Source organism: Lepisosteus oculatus, chromosome 3 (assembly GCF_040954835.1).
Source record: "Lepisosteus oculatus isolate fLepOcu1 chromosome 3, fLepOcu1.hap2, whole genome shotgun sequence".
In the NCBI taxonomy this organism is placed as follows: Eukaryota; Metazoa; Chordata; class Actinopteri; order Semionotiformes; family Lepisosteidae; genus Lepisosteus; species Lepisosteus oculatus.
The window spans coordinates 5,383,572-5,406,528 of record NC_090698.1 but is presented as its reverse complement, the minus strand read 5'-3'; the positions used below and the strand labels follow the sequence as shown (position 1 = coordinate 5,406,528).

Genomic DNA, 22,957 nt, shown 5'->3' with positions numbered 1-22,957 from the left:
TACAGGGTCTCCCAGGTTCAACACTTTATCTTACATTTAACTTCCCCCAGGGCTGCACACGCCTGGCCAGTAGAGCCACTGGCCCTGCAACGTCAGTGGCCCCATCGGACCCTCAACCGAAATAATTACTAGATGAATCATTAGCTCTGCCACTGTTCCACTTCCCAAGATATGAATTCTTCAAGTCACTGCTTGGGTAAAATGTTTTCAGTTTTGGAGCCGTTAATTAAAAATAGCATAAGTGAATCACCCCTTCAGTTTGTGCTCTTTAATTAAAAGCTGCCCGGGTGGAATAAAACGAAGAGGCAGGGGAATTGGCCGGACCCGAATCAGGGAGCCATCAGTAAATCCACTTACTGCTCGTTTTTAATTTTTTGAGGCTGCACACAGGGTAACCCGCTACTATACTAACAGAGCTGCCCCCGGGGTGGTTTAGGGGCAGGCAGGCCAAGCCCAGGAATCAAACACTAACAGCTCACTCAAAAGGCCAACATGCAGCATGCATGATTGCCAAAATGCCCAGGATTGCCCGGGCAACATCCCCCATCAGCTGTAGTGCACACAGAATTCCAGCAGGTGGCACTCGCAGTAATACTCTGCCCCACAGGCGCCCGTGTGCCTCAGTGTACAGCCATGAAGGCCTGGCATTAAATATAGAGCCAGGGGCCTCCACAGTGGCTCACTGAGTGCAGGGTGAGGTCTAGTTTTCTGTTGCTCGAGCCAGGACCACATCCCTCATGGTCCGAGCGACACGGCGCCAAATCTCCGCGATGCCCATTACGTGCAACGAGAGGGAGTGGGTGGGTGGGTGGCTCGAAGGGGGGCAGGGTCCGAGTCCACCTGCGCTTCCTCGTTCGCCCCTGTAGGCGAGCCGAACTGTGAAAGAAACGACTGGCTGCTCCGAATCCAGCTGGGCACAACGCCGACAGTGCTCCCTGCCGAACAGCTTTCTTTGCCAAATACGCAGCGGAGCAAGAAACTCCAGAGACGTGCAGCACTGGCTGATCAGCATCTTAAAAATGCCTAACGGGCTACGTTACACGAGTCCCACTTTCTCGGCCCGCTCATTGAGGCCGTTTTTCAGGTCTTTGCCTAAGGGCATGTATCCTTTCAGTGCTCAACGATTCAGGGGAGATCACATGCAGGTCACAGAACAGTGTTGCAGGCTCCCCCTGTACCAAGACACTGCACACTGAAAGATCCTGAGCCTTAAATTGGACATTTAAAACACAGAATGAGGTTTGCATGCTACACGTATGCAGACACAGGAGGCATTCAAATAAATAAGAAAAAAAAAAGAAATCAGTCCAATCATTTTTATTTTATTTTACATGACTCTGTAAACCCAGATCATTGTTTTCAGTGCCCATCAGGAGAAATCATTCACAGCAGGACTGTCATTCTGCATTTAAGATTTTTCACACAGGGTGCTTTTGGAAGGAGGAAATGAACTTTAACATGATTGCCAAGCACCAGTGGGGAAACAGATCAGACTCACAATGCACAACAGTTCGACCGGTGTATGAGACCGATACATAACACGGGTACAAACAAGAAGCTGGTGACGTTTGGCTATTGCTCCAGTGTCACATCATAATTATGTGCTACAACTGTTCAAATCAGATGACATTCCCCGCCTCCCCGTTGATGAAAGTGACACCTGCCAGTCACACCTCTATGAATAATCTGCAGTCAGCTCAGCCAGACTCCCTCACTTCTCCACCACTGAGGAGGGGGCCTGCGAAAATCAAAAACAGGCGAGTGTGACTGAGCTGAGAGGATAGGAACCAGTGGAAGTGTGATTAACAGGTCTCGCCCATGGAGAACAGACGTTGAATTCCATCTCAATCTACTCGGAACTGCAAATGACTCTGAGCTCATGCCTGGCGTCAGGAAACAATGAAATCACGTGTTGGTGACACTGGCCTCGCTGGGCTGAGAACATCTCGAAAGATTCCTACCGAAATTCTGCATCCGGCTCCCCCCGGATCAGAAATGGTGGCTGATGTTGTGCCCTAGAGCTTAGAACTATGAAAAACATACTTTAATGAAGCAGGATCTCATTCATCCAGCATATAGAATAAATTCACATTCTGTATAAATCCTTGGTATGTTTGTCTACATACTTGCATTAAAGGGGCACTGCTTCATTAAAAGGGTGAAAACAGACATGTTGGAAAATGTAATGTCACAAGTGTTCACCAGTGGCCACATATGGACTAAGGCATCATGGATCAGGTCTCACTAATCAGTCGTATGGATTTCACTTTCACCCCTTCTTACAAAACTGGGACTGCCTCTGTCTGGGGGGCTGCCGGAAAAAAGCATGCAGAATTCTGACAGGAGCTAAAAATTCAACAGCTGAACAAGGAATAGATGACAATACTCACGAGCAACACCTTGACCGTAAACTCAGTGCTTAAAAAAAGCGCCACACACCTGCTGTGGTGCATTTAACCAAGCACAGGCTGGTGACAAAGAGAAATAAACACACCATCTTTTCTCCTGCCAATCTGATGATCTTACCCAGGCCTCCAGTCACACTCAGTATGAATCGGTCGTGCCGAGGGGATCACATTGATGACTAATACTGCAGATACTGGTCTAGAAAGGTTCAAAATAATTGGGGGAAAAAAGTATACATTCCCAACAAGTGCAAAAATTCAGAGCTGAAAGTGTTAAAAATTGGTTTCATACTGGTGACTGGAACCCAGTCAACTAGAAACCTAGAAAGCCCTGGAAGCTCAAAGGTATTTTAAAATTGTTCTACAAAGTAAAAGTCTCAGAGCTGGTGCAGATCTTTTCAGAAATTTAAAAAACAACACAAGTAGAAAGCCCTCTATCTAGATCACCATTTGTGAAAGAAGCAGTTTCCAAGACTTTAAAACTGGAATGTAATCTAAAAATGTATTTTTTAAAAAAGCCTTAAAAACTCCAGTGAAAACCTCCCCCAGGTAAAAATCATAAGACTTCTGAACAGTGGTTCTGAGAAGTGTGCTTATATTTTAGCCATCTGCAGAGGATGCATCCCAATTTGTTATAGTTTCCAACTAGAGACCCTCGCTTAAAACAAGCTTAAACAAAAAAAGAGGAGCTGCCCTGTTTTCCCAAACATTATGTATGATGTAGGAGCATTTATGTCAGACCATGCATAATGCAGAGCACAGCTATCAGACAGTTCTACATGTGGATGCAGTTTTGTGCTCAGTGCTGTATACAACTATAAGGTCTCAATGTCAGAACTGCTCATTCGAATAAAGCAGAGCTCTTTGCACTGTACCAGCACGGATACCTCCTCTCACAAACTGTGTATGTTTTTTTATTTACAAAGTGATATGCAGTTATATCATTCATTGATACTTAAAGCAATCATGTTTGGGGGCCTATTCTTCAAAAAAAGAGTGGAAGTGTTGTAGAAGTATTTGGCATGCAAAAGAAAATCTAGCAGGCTACTTGCAATCCCCAAGTTTAACTTGTGCACATGAAACCTTCCTGCCCAGGAAGGGCTTTGTGACGGAGCATGCACATATCAAGCACACTTCTCTGGGCAAGGGAGAAGCACGAGTTGAACAAGAACTGCCTTCTCCCGCCCCAGGCAGCCTACAAACGCCGTATAAACCAGACGTGCATAGAAAGAGATTTACTGTAAGCCTCTCCAGGCGTACCTTTTACATCCATCCCACACCCGCAGTGATCACCTACAGCTAGTAAAGAAAGATATTAATCTTTCTTGTCTAGACACATGTATATAAACGTGTTTTTATAACCCTCCGTAACAATGTTCAATGACCATTTGGCTGTATTTGTGTTACATATCGATAAGGTGAAGTATTGCGAATAAAATTGGTGACAATTTCGAATGTATGTAGACTGCTCCACGCACTCTTTTTATGCCAATGATGAAACATTCCTCAAGCTTTTTTCTTTGCTTTGGAAATTTTAATATTGCCTCCCAAAAAAAAAGTTAATGGTGTCATCTGCATCGAGACAGGGTGTTCATCTTTCTAAAACGGAGCTGCATAGCAACACATTTCCTGGAAAAAAAAAAACATCAAAAGAAAATACGCAGCAACTTCTCCATTAAAACTGTGACAAACGGAGGCCAAAACAATGACTCTCAGCAATTCTGTAATAAATGACATAGTACTGCTTACACCAGCAATGCTTTTAGAGAGAAAAGTCATGCAAACAAACTCAAATTAGGAAATAAAACATTCAGGAATCAAAAGGTACACAAAAGTGAACCAATGGGCTCATGTGTATCCTCCATGATTGTGTGTAAGCATTTAAACATCTCTCTGATCACAGTGGAACTACCACGTTTGTTCTGCAAACCATAAATAAGTTTTTAATTTCTATTAAAAACAAAAATGCTTTCTGGTCTCCATCCTCCGCCTGAGAAGGGGCCGGGTTTTTGTGGGAACACGAATACAATTCGGCAGGTCACTTCAGTGATTTTCAAGAGCCCCGTTAGGTGGTCTTTTTCTTTTTTTAAAATGAAAACTTAAATGCAGATGCCCAGCCAGCTGCTGCAGCATGCACAGCCCAGGACCGCCAGAGCAGCCCGGGCGATCCGTCACAGACAAAGCTCCGTCTCTCTCTCTCTCTCGCCTTCCGAGAGCTCCAGCGAGGCGAGGGGAGCCTCTCTCAGCCTGCGAACAGAGAACACACACGATCACCTCTCCGCTCAACACCTCCGCACAGGGGCGTGGAGGTCGAAAGGCTGGCAAAACGCTGGAACACATTTTTGTCTGGGTTTTTTTTTAAAAACAATTCCATGTTCAGAGCAAGCCAGGGCACCGACACGGAACACGACAGAGACAGCTAGACCTCGCTGGCAGCACTGTTGGAATGGGAACAAGTAAAGGTTTATTCCATGCTGAAAAGAGAAGAAAAAACACAATGTTTCGGCCGTGGATCCTTCTTCAGGTGTGAGGAAGAAGCTGCTCCACAGCCGAAACGTTGCGTTTTCCTTCTCTTTTCAGCATGGAATAAACCTCTTACTTGATCCTTTGCAGCCCACGCATGCTGACGCAGCTCCCCACCTGAACGACTGTTGGAATGGGTGCTACTTGATGAGAAAAGTACTGCAGCCCTTGAGGCACAACAAAGGAGAAAAAGCAGCCTCATCCCTGGCCTGAAGGCAGTGTCACACTCAAGACAGACTAAGGGAACTGAATCTTTTTCCTCCCGAAACAGAATCGAACTTGACTCGGGCACTGACATCCTGAAAGGTCCTGAGCAAAGCGAGGACATTTGTCAAGATCAGCAACAGCACAAAGGGGAAGCATTCAGGACAGAACACAGGAAAGGCATCTTTACAAAGAGGGGGGCTGTGGGATCCGCCTCCAGGGGATTCTTGAAGAAAGGGTTTGAACTGAATTCCAGAAACATGAAACCACGTGCGAGAAAATGAGCAACAGAATCTGAAGTGCCTCATCTTGTTTGCAAACTCCTGTTTGCTTTCACTTTTCAGGGACCCCACAATTCCTTTCTTTCCATAACCTCTACCTTTGTTGCCAACACTGAAGAATGACAGATTAACCCTAAAAAGCCAGTCACACTGAAATGAGCACCTCCAAACCCTGGACCTGCAGGGCTTTCCTGCCGTCAGCCTAGGTGTCCAAAACATCAATTTTGCACATGAACAGTGTTGATGCACACAACAGCGTTCAGCTTCTTACAGGCCTCCTGTTGCTTTCAGTAAGTGGGGGGGGTAAACAAGGTTCCTGTAAAACAAAAAAAAAGCCCATTTGCCTACTGTACACAGAAAACGGGAGTTTAATAATAAGTGAACAAACGTGACTGGTGTGCTACCATGCTGACTGGAAGGTTTTCAGACCGCCTTACTTTGTAGGGCATTAAGAAGACATTAATAGATGGCAGCAATCGGATGATTAAGCAGCAGTACTCTGAAACCGCTGTTTATTAGGGCTTCAGTTACACTGATATTGGAATTAATGGGACAGCAACGCATAAAAGCATCTCAACAAATACAGGGCACTTAAAGGAGAACGACTGTGCTGGACGCCAGAACCCACAGTGCAATTTTTCATAATGGAGGCAAAATACATAACTCTGACGCCAATTCCTGCATACTATTATAAACCCAATAGCTTTTAGCCAATGCATATTAGCCACATTCATCATGTGGGGCCTGATGCAGACGCTGATGTGCATCATGGGACGTATGGCAGCACTGCAAATAACAGCAGCGCTTGTGATGTGCTAGGAACCTGCAGGGCATTATGTCTGGAAAGCAGGCCTCTCACGTAAGGTGGCTCCTTTTCCCTTTCCACTGGTCATTTCTTCTGACCGTCCCCGAGCTCGAGAACAGGAAACCACTGTGCGGCAGCCCCCTGCCTGGGACAGGCAGCAACGAGGCTCTGAATGAGTCCGCAAACTAATAAAGACTAAAGACTAAAGGTCACACCTCTTTCTTGTACTGAAAACGAAAGGAGCAGAAAGGATGTCATCTGGACAATACATTTCTATTAGGTCATCACCTGAAGTGGTCAAACGAAAGTGGAGACTAAAAGAAACCCCCTTAATTAGGGCGTGCCTCAGCTAACGAGCCACCACTGATTAACTGTATCTGCTGGGGGGGAAGAAGTCACTGTGGAGTAACTTAACTACAGCAATAATCACACAATACAGCATTCCACAACTCTTCTTATACTCGATTTCAGTGCCACTTCTAATTCGATAATGGAGTTTAACAGCCAATGATGAGCATTAGCCTAGCTGGGAACATGAACACAGGTCCAAAAGTAGGTCACAAACTACAGGGATCTGTCCATCTTGCTGGGCTGTCATTTCATTTTCTTCTAAGTCACACAAACAAAGAGGCAGAGAGTCAAAGGCAAGTCTGAATGGTTTTATCCTCCATCATAATTCCATCTCTTTGCGACAGTGCATTTTGTCATTTCAAGGCAATCGAGCACGAGTGCGCCTTCACAGCAGGAGTCCCTGTAGTTAAAAGCGTTTTGAAGTCTAACGGCAGAAGCAGCTCTGCATCAGGGCCGATTCCAGACTTCTAGGAAAAAAACCAGACCAGACTGCAGGCTCTAATGACTGTACTATAAAGCAGCAGATAAAAAGACCAGAGAGCCCATGGCGGCTTCACATACACCACCATCAGATCGCTGGAGATTGCAAAACAACTGTACCGGACTTAAAAAAAAAACAAAATTAGTGCTGTATTTTCCACTACGAAGTTCTTCCGGCTGATCCATTAGTGATGCTCACTCTGCGGTCTTTCAAGGACACTGCATTGCAGGATTCTGGTGCCAGTTCCTTAATTAACTCAACCCGATCGATATAACAATTAAGGGAAGCTCTTGTACGAAATGACCACAGCAAAGTGGGAATGGCCATTTAGGAGTTCTCATCCATCAGTCTTTTATGATTCTTCAAGTGCATCAACTACCTTCGTGTAACGTGATGGCGCAATGCTGATACTAGATATACATTGTTTCACTCGAGAGCTTCTCCATAAAATATTGTATTATTGGAACAATTTCTCTCAAAAGATGGGAAAGCCCACACAAAGAGGGAAGGGGCAGTAACGGAGTGCTTAGACATATTCGGACCAGGACTGAGAACCAGGAATAACTGAAACGAGGGAAGAAAAATAACCTGCACAATAATGTTTTCTAAAGGGCACTCCTACACTATTTCACACCACAGCCTCAACCCAACTTGCCATTTAGCTGATCGACAGAAGATCTATCAACATTCAGAAGAAATGCAGCCCAGCCCTCCAAGCTTGTTCAGTGTGACCTTTAACCTCGGCCTGAAGGACCAGCCACCCTCACTGAAAATGTATATCTTATTCAACTTACTTTTGTCAGCAACCAAAAAAGCAAACCAAAAACAGACACAAGATTAGGGCTTTCCCCGACTATGGATGGAATAAATTAGCATTAATCCGCTATATAACCACCCAACTTGTAAACAACTTTTTTTTACTTGGCCTTCCAGTAGTGACTCCTGTACCCGCACAGGATGATAAAGGATCTATAGACAAGCTCCACTGACACACCCCTCTACCAGAGACCTGCCTTTCTTTTAAGTATTACCCCAAAGGGGGTGGATGGGACACTCAGAACAACTGGAAGAGCACCACACCTTACTGACATCTGAGTGTCAGCTAGAACTTACTGACTGGCAGCCTGCAGGCACCTGAAAACTCACTGGACCTCTGCCTCCTGAAATACACAGATCCGTGTTTGCCCCTCGGTGTAGCTCTGATGAGGCTAATTTGATGTGAACAACTTTCCACCTCTTCTCTTAATGTTTGTTAACATTTCTCGAGCTGCGGTTGTCTTATTCAGCACTTTCCAGGAAAGCCAGGTGTTGGAACAGAAAAAGACGCATAAAAGACACAGCCCAAAGCACAACACAGAGCTCTGGAAAAGCAGATCCATTAGCAGAAACCAAAAATCAAACGAAGTGCCAAGAGGGAAACAGGATAATGGTGTGTTGATTAAGAAAATTAAACAAGAAAACAAAAAGCATTTATAACGACCAGGACTGAGAATCAGGAACGGGTCTGGTGGGGTTAGTATCGTATCCAAAGTCCGAAGCAGAATCCGAGCTCGGGAGCGGAAGCTCTCGGTTCTCCACTCCCAGAGGCCGCCCGCAGCGCGGTTGGGAAATCAGGTTTTCCAAACAGTCTGGATCACCAGGAAATACGGGTTTGCAGACAAAACAGAGAGAGAGCGTGAGCAGGCGTTACGAGGACAGAAGTCTGTGAGTCAACAGGTAGGCTTGGTCAGCTCATCCACAAGCAGAGTCGTAAAAACGTGCGAGAGCCCCTGTCCTCCGCCCGCGTCAACGCGGCGCCACACGGACATGCAGGGGAAACCTTCGCCGTCAGAGCTCAGCCGCGGTGAGCGAGTTTTTACGGAAAGCCACGCTCTCGAACCCGGTGATTTGGACCGCACCTGAGGCTGGCTGCCCTGGCTCCTCTGCCGAACCAGGGCCCGCGCTGGAGGTCGGGTCCGAGGTCTGATCGGAGTCCGGCAACACAGCTCCGGGGTCAGCTGGGAGAGAGGAGAGGAGGTGTCAACAACAGGAAGGTCACAGGACTCCTGTTCATAGAGGGTTTGGGCTTGATTAAAAAATAAAAACAATCTTAGGTCACTACGTCTCCCCAAGATAAGGTGGAAATACCCAAAAATCTCATTTCAGGAGGGAGGTGCTTGATTTTAGTCTTCTGATGGCGAGGCACTGCTAGGATCTGGGGCTGGCTGATCCCAAAGCTTTAGCTATTCGCTGGACGTCGACAACACAACATTAGGGAAAAGAGCTTTTCCCCATCGTGTGCACCAGCAAGGCAGCAAGAATGATTCTATCCCTACCACAAATGAAAAGGAAATGTAACCACTGAACAGACATAAAAATATACTGCATACACTGAAAATATCACTGATCTGCATTTATCCCCCCCATGAGCACCCAGGTCCAAGTGCACCCATACCTTGGGAGCTTGGAGGACAGCTGGGGGGCTCTGACACAGGGAGGTCACCTGCTTCCTTGGTCGTCTTGGGGTGCTCTGCTCCCTGCTCCCCTTGGCCCCCCGGAGAGCCGGGAGACTCCTGAACCCTCGTCTGTCCGTCTACAGAGGGACAGAGCAGAGTGGAGAGTGAGGACCTGGCGCCGCGTCTCACACACACACACACACACACACACACACAGCTCTTTAGCGACACAATGGGGCAGCAGGTCCTGCAGGGCTCAAGGATACTGTGAAACTGATTTAAGTCAGCTCATCTGTGTAATAAAGACCCGCCGGTCCTAAAGGGTCATGTGTCTCTGCCATTAAGCAGCAACTCGATAAAGCAGCAAAGTCCTAGAGTATCGGTGCAAGATTCTGGAACAACCAGTTTTCTGATCAACAGTCCATCAATTACAGTGTCTAGGAGGAGATGCACAAAAGATTCCTGCTATTAAAAAAAACTGCATTACTTTCGCTAATGACACCCTTATCTAGCTGACTGAAATCATCCACTTCAGGAGCTACGGCACAACTATGAGGTGGTGAGAACCTGCAACACATCACTTCCTGCTGCACGACGATCTGTTATGAAGAAGCTTCATCATTACACAGTTAAAAATAAGATCAAATGTGTGACCTGAACTGCTTCAGCTGTTGACACCTGCTCTGTGTAAGCATGTATCGCTCCCATTAGACAGGCCCCTGCAAGCTCTGCACGTACAAGCAGGCCTGGCGTTGCCCTACGTGGCGACAGAAGAAAGGACCGTGCCCCGTCAGTCACCTGTGGCTGCTGGGATGTCCTGTGGCTCCGGCCTCCCGCTGTCCTGCTCCGTCTGGGCGCTGGGTTCTGGGTCCTCTGCCTCTGCTGTGGTTGGGACAGGGGTGCCGTCGGGAGGCCCCGCTGGGTTCTGGGGGCCAGGGCTCCCCTCGGGGGTGGCGTCCGGCTTGAGGGGGCTCTCGCCCAGGCTGCTGCGCGGCGACTGCATCTCCATCTCCTCGCCCCAGTCCCGCACGGGCTCGTGGCCCTCCAGCGGGGAGAAGGGGCTCAGAGGCTTGGCTTCGGGGGACTGGAAGGACTGGGGATCCTGGGGCTCGGGGATGTGCACTTTGGGCAGGAGCGCGTGCTGCCGTCCCCTTGGGCTCCCCGATGGGGAGGAGAGGTGTGGGGTCTCAAGGGGCTTGGCCGGGATTGAGGCTGCAGGAGAAGACTTCTCTTCCTGCTCCACCTCCTCTACATCCTCCTCCTCCTCTTCTTCTTCGGACACCTCTCCCACAATCTCTTCCGCCCCGTCACTGGTGTCCTCCCATCCTTCCTCATCCTCCTCCTGACCTGTGACCTCTGGTGCACTCTTGGTGCTGACGTTTGGATCCTTGGGCTCAGGCTGGAAGACCCACATGGGAAGAATGAAAGAGAAGAGAACTCTTGTGACAGCAGAAACAGTTACAGGCAAGAGAAGACCGTGTCACCTGTCTAGTAGTTAGGATCTCATCCAGCCTCTCCCTAGTTGCTTGTCCAGATGCAATACCCCGAGCTGACTACGTCAGTAACCGTACAGCACATTAAATACTCCCACCAGGCATCCTTCGTCTCCGCTGGTCAAGGCTAATGAGGGTCACATCCTCTGGCCTTTCAAAGCTGAAACGTCACACCCAGAGGTCCTAAAACATCAGTGCAGGTGGAACAGGTACTGGAGCCTCTAGGCTCTCTGAATCAATGCTTTAAAAGTAAAAGGCAACCCCCCTCCCCTCAGTAACCCTCCCTCCAGTACAGGAAGGGGAAAGCCTTACCTTTTTCTTGGGGGCAGTTTCCTCTTTCTTCTCTTCTTTCTCAGGTTTGTCGTCCTCCCAGCGATCGTCATGCATACTGTTGGCCAGAAAAAACACTTTTGGTGTTGGCCCAGTTATCAGTTAGTGAGGGAGCGCGCGCGGGCACACGCACACACCCTAGAACGGCACAGGACTGGGGCAAGGCACTGCTTAAAGGGGAACTGCAGAGCCCCAATTTCTCAGACGTGTTATTTATCCTTGGTACCAAATAAATTCATTGACGTTAAGGAACAAAAATGACAAACTTCGAATTCAGCACCAAACCATGAACTTTGTGAAAGTGATGCAGGTCGCCATGTCGCCTCAACTCAAGTTTGAGCTCCCACAAATACAAATTGCGCGACCCCTCCTGCTCACTAGTCACCACAATAAATGTAATGTGATGCACGAAGGAATAAGTACAGGTTGTGCAGCAGACATTTCACTGCAGAAATGTCCTATCGTGATCTGCAGGCAGAGTTAACAAGCAGTATCTGTGGGCAAAACTATCTCAAAATCGAAAGCAATATTTCTATTGGGTTCACAGAGATGTATTCAAAAGCCTGCTTGTTTTACAACATCAAAGGGCCACTTCACATCACCGGAAGTTTTGATGCCTCGTTCTGAATCGCACAACATGGCATGCTGCATACCTGGAAGTTTAGTCTATTTTGTGCTGCCAACTGGAGGCTTTAGAAGTTACTGTGCACGTTACTGTTATTGCAGTTTCAAATGCACTCCTCAACGCCGATTCTTTCTCACCCCGAAATATGAAAATAGCAGTGCTGTGTCCCTTTAATGGACATGTCCCGGACCGGTCTCTCGCGCTCACCCATGCCCCTCCGTACCTGTAGCTCTTGCCCTGCGCCCTGCCCTTGCCTCGGCCTCTGCTTCTTCCGGGCTCCTTCGACCTGGCCTGGCTCAGGAAGTCCCCTAACAGGGGGGCCTTGGGCGGCCTCTTCGCGTCGTCTAGGGGGGCAGAGAAACGCAGCAGGCGGTCAGGGCAGCGCAGGGGGCACGGGGCCTCCCCTTGCGGGGTGTGTGGCCAGGCTCTGTGATCACCTCCCTCCCAGCGCACAAGCCCCCCAGCAGCTGCACTGAACAGACCCTAGGTCCTTGGCGCCAAGAGACTCGCCAGACCCACTACAGATCTCGTGGCTGAAGCAGGGGACTGCATAGCACTGCGATCCACTTCAGGTTTTGCAGGACGGAGGTTCCTGTACTCTAAAGGAGGCAAGCTGGTGTTGGCTCAAAAGCTACAGTTCACAAACCCCGAGGCTGCTCAGACTTGGTCTTATTTCAAACCCAAGGCTTTAGGCTTAGTGTGGGTGCATTTTTGGGAGCCAGTTTTTATTGATACTACTTACATCTTGACATTTAGAGAAAATATGCTGCTGCCCTGTAATCAGTCCAGGGAAGAGCAACCAATACAATCCAAGTCTTAAAGGACGGTCCAACACTGACAGGCTGGAGGAGCTGAAACTTTATTAGTCCTGATACAAGAATTCAGGATCCTCAATGCAGTGGATTTAAGAAGAAAGAGTAAAGAACGAAAGCAAAGGACACAAACTGAAAAACTATGTGGAAGTGCATTTAAAACTGAGAATAGGAGGCACTTCGATTCCCAAAGGGTTGAGGGAGTGTGGTAGAAACTGCCCAGTTATGTTGTTAAAACCGATGACCTTGTTTCTTTCAAAAAGCTACTGGACGAGATATTTGGATCAATTAAATACAAATTAGATGTTCTTTAATGGACGTTTTTCCATTTGTTGCCTTTCGTATGTTCTTCAAATACACACCAGCTAAAGCCTATTCGCCATTTCCGAGATCTGGCCACAAGATGGAAATTCCTTTTATTTTGCACGCAGGTATTTTACGAAATGCACTAGGATCCTCAGCACCAACTACAAAGGCATGTGCAGGTTAGACCACTGAAGAAGCAGGTTTTTAGCTCTTTGAAATAAGTGTAGCAAGCATTGTATTGTAACTAGATTATCAGAAGTTGCGAATAAATTAGCTTTCAGAGAAAGGGAGTTAAAACAGCACACCGCAAAGCCTAGTAACAGCATCACAGAGCAAGAGACAGAGGTTTGAGCTTCCATTCCTCATAACAAATGCAAGAGAGAAATGTGCAAAAACCTTTAGCCAGACTCGCCAGAGATCTCCACCAGACCTCAAGAGCTGCAGGATCTTCAAGGTCACATTCTTTCCAGGCTCTTAATTACCTACTTAGCCTCAGTGACTAACTGGACCAGTTTAACTTTTCCCCAGGACTGTCGCTGGTGAGGTTTAGGAGAGAACCATAAACTATAATGGACTGGAGCTGGAGAACCCTAGTTAACAGACCAACCACTGCAGAGGAGGATTCAACCCACAAGCACACTCCCATGCCAAGACCCTGACCTGAGGCCCTGGCCCATCCCTGAGCTCTGCAACAGCGCCCCCCAGCTGCTGGAAAAAATAAGCGTCACAATGCTTAACTACAAAGCAGGCCGGGAACCGCGCATACTGTCCGAGCAGACAGCTCACAGGCCTTTTTTTTACTTCTCATACCGAATTTTCCTGAGTGAAATGACTCCTCTAAAATTTAATTTTCAAATTATTAGCTCCAAAAAATCTGGTTGCAGTCTGCAATTTAAAAAAAAAAAGGAATCTGAAACTTTCACACGAGATTTCCTCAAGTGGGAGACAACGTTACTGGAGCTTGTCATTATCAGCATGTCTGAAAAGGCCAGGCAGAGACGGACAGCCTCACCTTTCCTGCCGCCCTGATCTGCCGTGGGCACACCGGTCACCGCTGCGTCCTCTTTGAACCTGCAAGCAGACCTGTCGTCAAGCACGGTGCTGCTGACATCCCACTGCATCACTGTTCTCTCATCTAAAGACGCTGTCTTCGCGAGCGAATGGGACTCCTGCACAGCCCTGATGGAGAATCTCTGACAGTCAGCTCTGTTTTATCTCATAACTCACAGGATGCTTCGTTATAATCGATTTCAGCACTTAATGTGGTGCTGAAATGAGGGGTTCCTTATTACACGTGACCCGCGGAGAGGTCTGCAGAGAATGCTGAAAGCCAGCTGTTCCAAGACAACCGACAGGAATCCCTACCTAAGACTGTCAGATTGAGTGTGTGATAGTCATATATACAGAGCCACTGCATTTTATTAAGCCAGTCTGTATGATCCAGCTATCTGACCTGGTTTATGACATTTCTTCCTACACGAATAGGACAGCACCTATACTCCATTAGACAGAGCAGACTCCGTGCCAGTAAACACAAGTGCATGCCATCACTAACCAAGAGCAAGGTCTTCCTGCTGAGAACACTGTACAATGAGACTGTAGGGGGCAAAGTAGTGGGTAAGCTATTAGACTCCTGCCTGACAGGTCCTGGGTTCGAGTTCCTGCTGCAGACACTGCCGTTGGACTGTTGAGGTCCTTAACCCCAGCAGCCCCAGTCCACCCAGCTGGATAAGTGGGAAGAGAAGAAGCAATCCCTGCGATGGACCAGTGTCCCATTCGGAGTTGGGGGGGGAAGACTCACATGCTCTCAATCTGCTTAATGCTGTGGTAACTGGGATGAGCTCTGGGTCTGCCGTGGCTCAGACTGACCGCTCTGGTTTAATTTACGCGGGTCCCTACACAAACCAAGTGCATGATGCACCCAGAAATGACAAATGTGGCGCGTGGCCGGGGTGCCCTCACATGGCGTCGGCCTTCTGCGCGTCCCACTCCCGCCTCCACTGGCCCGTGGCGTTGCGGTGCCGGGCCAGGCGCTCCTGGTCGATCTGCTCGCGCTCCTTCTTCCAGCGCAGGTACTCGGCCCTCTCCCGGCCCGTCATGGACAGGGTCATGTCCACCGAGCCCTTGGGGCCCGGGCGCCGGCTCTGCGGGGGGGAGAGAGAGGACAGAGAGGGGCCTTTCAGGGGCTTTTTCCCCCAGCAAGACAAAACCCTGGAAGAACTGTGCCTCAGGCCTAAAACCAGTGTTGCCCCAGCAGAAAGCCGGCGTTTTCAGAGCGCTGTAACCAACTACCCCACAACTGCAACTGGACCGAGACGACAATCACTTCAACGGGCTGGCCATCCCGAGTCCTGTGGGGTCACAGTGCGGAAGGCTGAACAGGTCACGCCTCCATCGGATTTTAAAGAGGAGGAAGAGCTTTTTTTGGGCACGAAAAGCTCCCAACCTCACGGAACTCAAAACTTCCAAACCGGACAGAAAATAACCTGCAAGGGCCAGATGTCTTTGTCAATTCATGGTGGAGATGGAGAGACACAGGCTTTAGGACCCCGGCTCTCCAGGACCGGCCAGCCCAGTCGCTTTTAAGCAGCGGCTCCCCATCTTAATCCCGGTGACCCCAACACCTGCTGGTCTTCATCAGAGACCAGGAGCCTCGCTTCATCCGAGAACTGCCATCACTGGAATATGTGCATTTTGTTTCTACTCAAACGTTTGGGATTTTATTTCACGGTTTAAGCTCCCCGTTTCACAGCTGGAAAGAACTGTTTAAATTAATCTGATTATTTTGAAGTCAGTGAAGGGTCCGACTGTGAAACTCGGCTGGAACAAAGACCAGCAGGCGTCCCCCCCTCAAATGAACTGGCCACTGCAATGGACCCAAAACCTACAAACCCAGCGCCCGTCCAAAATTCCTGTCCCACGGGTGCTCACCGTCCACTCCTTATCCCACTCCGGGCTTGTCCTGACGTTGTCAAAGTCCAGCCCCCCCCAGTTTCGGACGTGGCGCCGGCTCCCTTCTTTCCGGTCCCGGTCCGCATCCGGGACCGGCCCGCAGCGCCTGGGGTCGTCCAGGAAATTGCGGATGGGGTTCTTCTCCCCCTGGCCTTCCCCCTGCGACAGAAAACACGAGGTGCGCACGGTGAGGGTCATCCTGAGCCCCCCAGCTCTCCTGCAGCTGTGCTTCCGACACACTTCGGACCGCAGGCGGAATAAACAAGCCATTGGTGCCGACCTGCGAGCGAACCAAACACGAAAGGCATCCGAGCGCTCTGTTAAACACTCCGGCCATCGCCAGCCCAGATCGGCGACTGCCGACTTCTGAACACTGTTTGTTCGACGTGTTACAGGTTATAAAAAATATTTAGAAAGGGAACACATAGCGCTTCAGGTCAGGGGTTGCCTTTAAATCTTCTCCTGTGGAGGGATGCAAGGAGTTAAAACGCCGTGCCGTCAAGGTCCAGGATGATTTAACAGTGACGGTTCCAGAGGACACTGCAGGAGACACACGCAGGGTGTACTTCCCACAGAGCCCAGAATGACATCAGTGTTTCAGAGGGTTTTCTAGTCCATGTAGAGCTCTGGTCACCCTGTGTTAGGACCACGAGTGGGAGTTGGAGTGACCATTGCCAAGTAAGTCCTATTTCTGACTATTCCTCAGACGTCATGTACAACAACCGGCGGCTGTTGGAATCCACTCCAGCCAGGTCAGGAATAATGACCTCAGGCCAGAGCCGGATTTCTTCTCCTATAATGAGCACTAAACAGGTTTTCTGGGAGCTAGCGCACATTTGGCTCAGACATCTTCCAATCTTGCCTTGCTCACCTTTCAATCCTCACGTTTTCCTCACCCCACCCTTTTCCTTGGCCTGTCCAATCTCTTCCCCCCCCTCCCACACACACACACACACACACACACACACACACACACACACCTCATCCAGGGCGCTCCCGGCTCCAGTGGGACCCGTGCACACGTCCACAGCGGAGGGGCAGGCAGGAGCCTGTGCTCTACAGCTTGTGAAGATGCTGTGGGCCAGCTGGCACCGAGCCAGACCACGAAAACATCAACTTTCAGGAAAGAAACAAAACAAGATGCAATGCCTTTACCCTCTGACCCCTTTCGTACTCTGCAATCTTCTCCATTTCCTCATTCATCTTCTCTATGTTCTGTCTCCTCTTCTCCTCCCACTCCTGACACACAGACAGAGGGACAAAAGGATCGAGCGTCAGTGAAGCTTCTCTTACGTTTGTCCGGGGCTGCGTGAGCCCAGACACACAGACACTTCGCCCCCTACCACCTCCGTCACACTGGCGACTTGGAGAGATTCGGCAGATCATGGCGTTAACTTTTTGAAGTGAGGAAAAAAAAAAAAAAAAGAACTCTTAAATGGTCAGCATACTGCAAGATCTATTTTTCCAGGCCTAGACGTTTTGCGCGCAGAGTATTATAATAGAGCGCGAATCTCTTGTGGCTCTTTTTAAAGGCATCCCAGAACCAACGGCGATGCACAAACCCAAGGACACAAGCGGAAAAGACATGAAAGGGCCTTCATGACCGAGAAGAAAAAGCAGGTCTTTACGCAGAGGGTGGTGGGAGCATGGAACAAGCTGCACCAACACGTGGCTGAAGCCAACAGCAGGGTTCCGTCACGAGTCCCGGCGGGCTGGAATCTGCCGTGCGGCGCAAAACCTGCTTCCCAGGGGTCCGGAAAGCGCGAAGGACTGACTGACCTTGGTCTTCCTGTCCGGGCCGGGGCCAACCGGCCCGCCGCCTCGGCCCCTTCGCCCCCGGGGCGTGTGCTCCGGCCTCCCGGCGCCCTCCCCCGCCTCGCGGTCCTGCCGGGGCTCCCCCTTCTCGCGCCGCGGCTCTCTCCGCTCGTAGTAGACGCCGCCGCCGCCGCCACCGCTGCCACCCCGGGGCCCGCGGCTCAGCCGGCCGGACCCGGCCCTCCTGGGGGGGCTCTGCCCCGGGGGGCTGCGGGGGGGGTCCGCGGCGAACTCCCCGTCCTGTCCCCGGCCGCGGGGAGACACGGGCTTCCTGTCGCTGATGACGCGCTTCTCCTGCTGGGAGAAGACGGAGCGGTCAGCCAGCGCAGACACACCAGCACACTGCCACTTACACGTGCCCACTTGCCCATTTACAGTGCTGTAGCTGCAGTGCTCAAAGGGTTCCGACGTGCTTGTACAATTTGTGACAGTGCATTTACAGCCTGGCAGCCCTGTGGAGCTCAGCAGGTGTGAGCCTGGCCAGTACCTGGAGGGGAGACTCTTGGGAAAGCTGGGGCTGCTGCTGGAAGAGGTGTCTGTGGGACCAATAGAGGGCGCTCACCCTGCAGTCTGTGTGTCCTAATGCCCCAGTGTCATGACAGGGACACTATACTGTAAAAAGGCGCCGTCCTTAAGATGAGACATAAAAGTGAGGTCCTGACTCTGTGGTCATTAAAAATCCTGGGGTGTTTCTTGAAAAGAGCAGGTTCTGGCTAAATTTCCCCCTGGCCTTCACCAGTCATGGCCTCCTAATCATCCCCATCTTGAACTGGCTTCATCACTCTGCTCTCCTCCCCACTGAGAGCTGGTGTGTGGTGAGAGTACTGGCGCACTAAGGTTGCCGTCACATTATCCAGGTGTGGGTACACACTGGTGGGGGTGGAGGGTATCCCCATTACCTGTGAAGTGCTTTGAGTGGAGGGTCCAGAAAAGCGCTATATAAGTGTAAGGAATTCATTATTGCTGCTACTGGCAGGCAATGCATCATTGTGCCACAGTACAACTCTTATAAGTGTTTATGGAGGTTTGGTTTAAGGGGGTCGGTCTGCAACTGTGCTTGAGCGCTCAGGCGAGCCGGCAGGTCAGTGCGCTCGCTCACCCCGGGCGCCTTGGACAGGTCCACAGTGACGGTGAGGCTCTCCTTCTCCGCCCGCCTGTGTTCCGGCTCCGCCTCCGGGGGGCGGGGCTTGCGCAAGGAGGTCGTCACAGCGATGCCTTCCTGCTCCGCCCTCTTCTTGTCCTCCTCAATTTCCTGCGGGTGGGGAGGAGACCGGCTGAGGCGAGGGGGAAGATCACGGGGAAAAGTCCCGGCAATCCGGGATACCAATCACCCACGCAGACGCAGTGCATCATGACCCACTCGGTGCCGAAGAGCTGGTTAATCCCCCCCATCTAGTGCAAACGGCGGCCACAACGTTCGCCAGCCTGAAAGTAAAAGGGGCTGCTGGCCTGGGCCTTACCTGGTACCGCCTGACGAGGGCCTCATTCTTCTTCCGCAGGGCCTCGATACGCCGGTCCAGCTCCGCGTCCTTCTCTTCCTTCGTCTTCAGATCCAGCGCTGCAGACTTGGGCGAGGAAGAGCAACCAGAGACCGCCTCAGCACCTTAAAACCGGCTGGCGCCTGCCTTCTCGACGTCCACCCCGCCCCCCTCCTCCTCCTCCCCGGGTCTCGATCTCCTCCGCCGCCTCCAGCCGGGCGCCACGGAGACATGAAGGCAACAGGCAGGTGTCCGACAGAAAAGGAGGCCCCCAGACCACCTGCCTCTCAAACGCCTGGGGGCACCGCCGCAGACAGACATGGGGCGTGAGAGCTCAGCGGACACTGGGGCATCCGGGCAAAACAGGTGCCCCCGCTTGAAGAATCCGAGTCCCAGTAAGATTAGCCAGCGACCCCTGGATTTTAAGGGCTAACTAAAGCAGCTTAATGTGGCCCAGTGAATCCCTGGATTTTAGGAATTAACTAAAGCAACTTCACCACTGGAGGGACTCCTCTTAGAGCTCTTGTCAGTGGAGAGCAGCCTGCTATGTTCAACACGGTACAGGGGCTGTTAGAAACGACATGCATCTGCAGACACAAAGCCCACTACTGTCTGTCAGTAGTTTGCATTCCGTCCAGGTACTGTTTAACACCAGGTCAAGTACAAAGATTTTCATGCAGGGCTGTCTGTCTCACGGCCAGTCAAAGAAACCTTTTGCTCAGTTTTTGGGGTTGGATCCTTCAATAAAGCCAGGAATCATCAGGTTCGACTGGGTTCCGCCCCAGCCAGTGTGAAAGTCCCTGACGGCCATCAGGAGGTGGGAGTTACCACAACAGCCACATTGAAATGTCACTGGGGCCGTGCGGTGGCTCTGTGGCTGAGGATCTGCGCCTGTGGCTGGAGTGTTGCCGGTTCGTATCCCGCAGCCGGCAGAGGAATCTTACTCTCCTACCTCCTCCCTGAGCGAGGCCCTTGACCCCAGCTGCTCCAGGGGGGCCTTATAAATGGCCGACCCTGCGCTCTGACCCCCAGCTTCACTCCCTGTGTGTCTCATGGAGAGCAAGGTGGACAAATTCCTAATACAGGAAATTGTATATGCCCAATAAAGTGATCTGATCTTATAATGTGGCCTGTCCCTCTTCTCCCACCCTCCAATCCAGGCTCAGTGAGGAGCTGTAACTGTCTGCGGCTCTACGGCTCTGTGCCCACCCTGCCACCCACACCGCCAGGTGGCAGACGCAGGGCTCGTACACCCGAACGCTTGCGTCAGGTTATGACAGTGGAGAAGACGAGAAAGAAACTCACACACACCCCTCCGTCACACCGAGCTCCGGGTCGGAGAAGAATTCCGGCCTTTGTGAGCAGCAGGCAGGTTTTGATTTCGATCCGAACTCAAGAGACTCACCATGACTGCCCGTCCTGCGCTGGCCCACTGGGAGAGGACAGGAAATGCCGGCCACTCTGTGCCCTCAGGCTGCTGGAAGAGGAGAGCAAGTGTAGTTACACTGTCCAAAAATAAAATAGAAATACAGGCTTAGTACCCAGAAACAAGAGAGACCTTTTGTTTAGGTTAGCCAGTTTCAGGTCAAGTGAAAGATTCCAGGACTGTTGCCTGATCGTGCCTCGCAGGTCAATACGCGGTCGTTATTTCTGACTAATTTCTAATAATTTGAAAAGTTAAACCCAGGAAAGCACCAAGCCTCTCTGGCCACACTTACACATTATTCTCCTTTGTACAGCACTGATCCAGAAAGACACAGTTAAGCCCATTTCCCGTTTGTCAACTCTGTAAACTGTGCCTACGTACCGTTAGAAGATTTCCTTCCAGTGTTTCGGCACTCAGAGTGCACGATTAATCGGTTCTGAACTGAAACATGTTAACGCCTTGTGGGCGGACGGGGCGGTATCAGCTGTGGATTCAGCCCACGGTACATTCACGTCCACGGACGCCCCACGGGGGCAGGGTCGCCCTGAAGCACACAACTGCAAACGCGGCGTGTGGGGAAAGCAACGTGCACGTTTGGTTCCGAGGAAAACAAATACGAGGAAACGAAACTATCCCAGCGACAGGAATATAAATTCCCCACGTGCAACACGAGGGAATTTGATTTGCAAAAAAACTAAATCGACAACCCTCTACTCAAACGTCCGTAGTTTTCCGTTCAAGGTAAACGAATTCTAAAAGGCGTCAGCGTGAGGTTGAGCCCAGTTTTGTGGTTACGCGCGACCTAATCTCCTTTACAAGCACCTATTAATCGTATTTACAGGTTAAATCCCGTTACCCGCGTAGGTACCATCAGCGTTCGGACGTAATTGCCTCAGACAAGGAAACCTCCGCTCTTATTCAACCGGACTCGAGCTGTGTTAAACTGTGTTCTGTCCAGGAGTCTTTTACAGAAGCATAACCGGCCCAAGTTCAGCAAAAGCTGTGACACCAAATTCACCAATTGTAAAAGCAACATGTGTCCAGTTATTTATACAGAAAAGAACCATGTCATTAAACGCTCACATTAGACTAAAAAATAATAATAAAACCCCGTGAGCTATCGGTGTGGTGTATATATACTGCATACCTGTTCCTGCAGTTACCTGCAGGTTGTTTTCGGTCCCTTGACTTTGATCGGAGGCCTGTTTACGTTCCTCGAAGCTGTACGCTGCACAGTGTGTCCGTGCTAGCCTTCACTTAATCCGTGTGTTCATCCCCCGCTTCCTGCATACCCGGCTCCAGCTTCCTGCCAAATAGTGAGATGGAAAGAGGCGCTTCCTGCACGCCCGGCTCGAGCCGCCTGCCAAATAGTGAGGCGCACTCAGCGGCGAGAGGCGGTCCGAGAGCCCTTAAAGCCAGAGACTCGCCTTTTGACCAAACGTACAGTGTCAGCGAATACGACGTGATGCAATAAATAGCCCGCGATGTTCCCTCCAAGCACACAGGTTATGAAATATGCGCAAATAGGAAATTGAACTGCGCACGAAAAATTAAATACCCCCCCCCACCCCCCCAAAAAATAATAGGATGATGATAATAAAACAAACACGGTCTTCAATTGAAAAATGCTAAATTCACCACGAGACTGGCTGCGAGAGGGCCCAACTGTGGCTGTGTGCTTTATTACTGGTACTCGATCATCGATATCTGTGCTCTCGCCGTCTCGGACCTCACTGCTCATGCTCGCTCGGCACTCGGTCTGGGCTGGGCTCGCTGAATCGCTGTCTCGGTCTCTCGGATCTCTATGCTTCTGTGAGAATGACTTTATTAACAAAAAAAAAATCATTTCAGGTTTACAATATTGCTTACACTCGATTTAGTGCGCACAAGTTTTTGTCACGGGGAGGGAAAAAGTTGCACAACTTGAGATTTGTGCGCACACAGACCATTAAACATTAGAGGGAACCGCCTGCCACCCACGACGTATCAACGAATTTACGTGATTATGGTGTGAGTCCTAATAATATTTATAGATGATTGTTCAGTGGATTCATTTGATATTGATATTGCTACTGTGGTGTTACACTTATTTAAATAAATACTTACATATTTACGTCATTAACTATTGTGAATTTTCTTCTTCGTATGATAAACAAGCAAACTAGCAATAACGGGAAAGACTGGGATTGTAAGGAAGCAACCACACGCGAAAGGACTCCGTGACTCTTCCGCAGC

The 22,957-nt window shown here is 50.0% G+C and overlaps 1 protein-coding gene across 8 annotated transcripts; it reads right to left on the bottom strand.

Annotated features, from left to right (window-relative positions):
- Nucleotides 1-1,301: 1,301 nt before the first annotated feature.
- ccdc9 (coiled-coil domain containing 9) lies at nucleotides 1,302-22,157 on the bottom strand. 8 transcript variants are annotated; one of them, XM_069186371.1, is made up of 16 exons: nucleotides 21,870-22,157; nucleotides 20,702-20,773; nucleotides 19,279-19,383; nucleotides 18,918-19,070; nucleotides 17,783-18,112; nucleotides 17,159-17,242; nucleotides 15,983-16,162; nucleotides 15,014-15,195; nucleotides 14,064-14,122; nucleotides 13,712-13,759; nucleotides 12,157-12,277; nucleotides 11,291-11,366; nucleotides 10,284-10,884; nucleotides 9,485-9,622; nucleotides 8,949-9,047; nucleotides 1,302-5,729 (listed from the first exon to the last, which is right to left on the bottom strand). In XM_069186371.1, exons 2-16 carry the CDS (start codon nucleotides 20,702-20,704, stop codon nucleotides 5,701-5,703), a joined length of 2,208 nt encoding a protein of 735 aa, XP_069042472.1. In that variant the 5' UTR covers nucleotides 20,705-20,773; nucleotides 21,870-22,157; the 3' UTR covers nucleotides 1,302-5,700. The 8 variants fall into 8 exon arrangements, with proteins under 8 accessions (XP_069042472.1, XP_069042469.1, XP_069042470.1 ...); XM_069186368.1 differs by having other exon boundaries at nucleotides 17,783-18,115; nucleotides 20,702-20,770; nucleotides 21,870-22,153; XM_069186369.1 differs by having other exon boundaries at nucleotides 17,783-18,115; nucleotides 21,886-22,153.
- Nucleotides 22,158-22,957: the final 800 nt, after the last annotated feature.

Excerpts from the sequence above, each read along its gene's own strand:
- ccdc9 (XM_069186368.1), bottom strand. Across the intron at positions 18,116-18,917 it reads ACCTGTCCAAGGCGCCCGGG|CAGGAGAAGCGCGTCATCAG; the intron begins GTGAGCGAGCGC and ends GTCTTCTCCCAG. Across the intron at positions 16,163-17,158 it reads AGTACGAAAGGGGTCAGAGG|GGGGAAGGCCAGGGGGAGAA; the intron begins GTAAAGGCATTG and ends TTTCTGTCGCAG.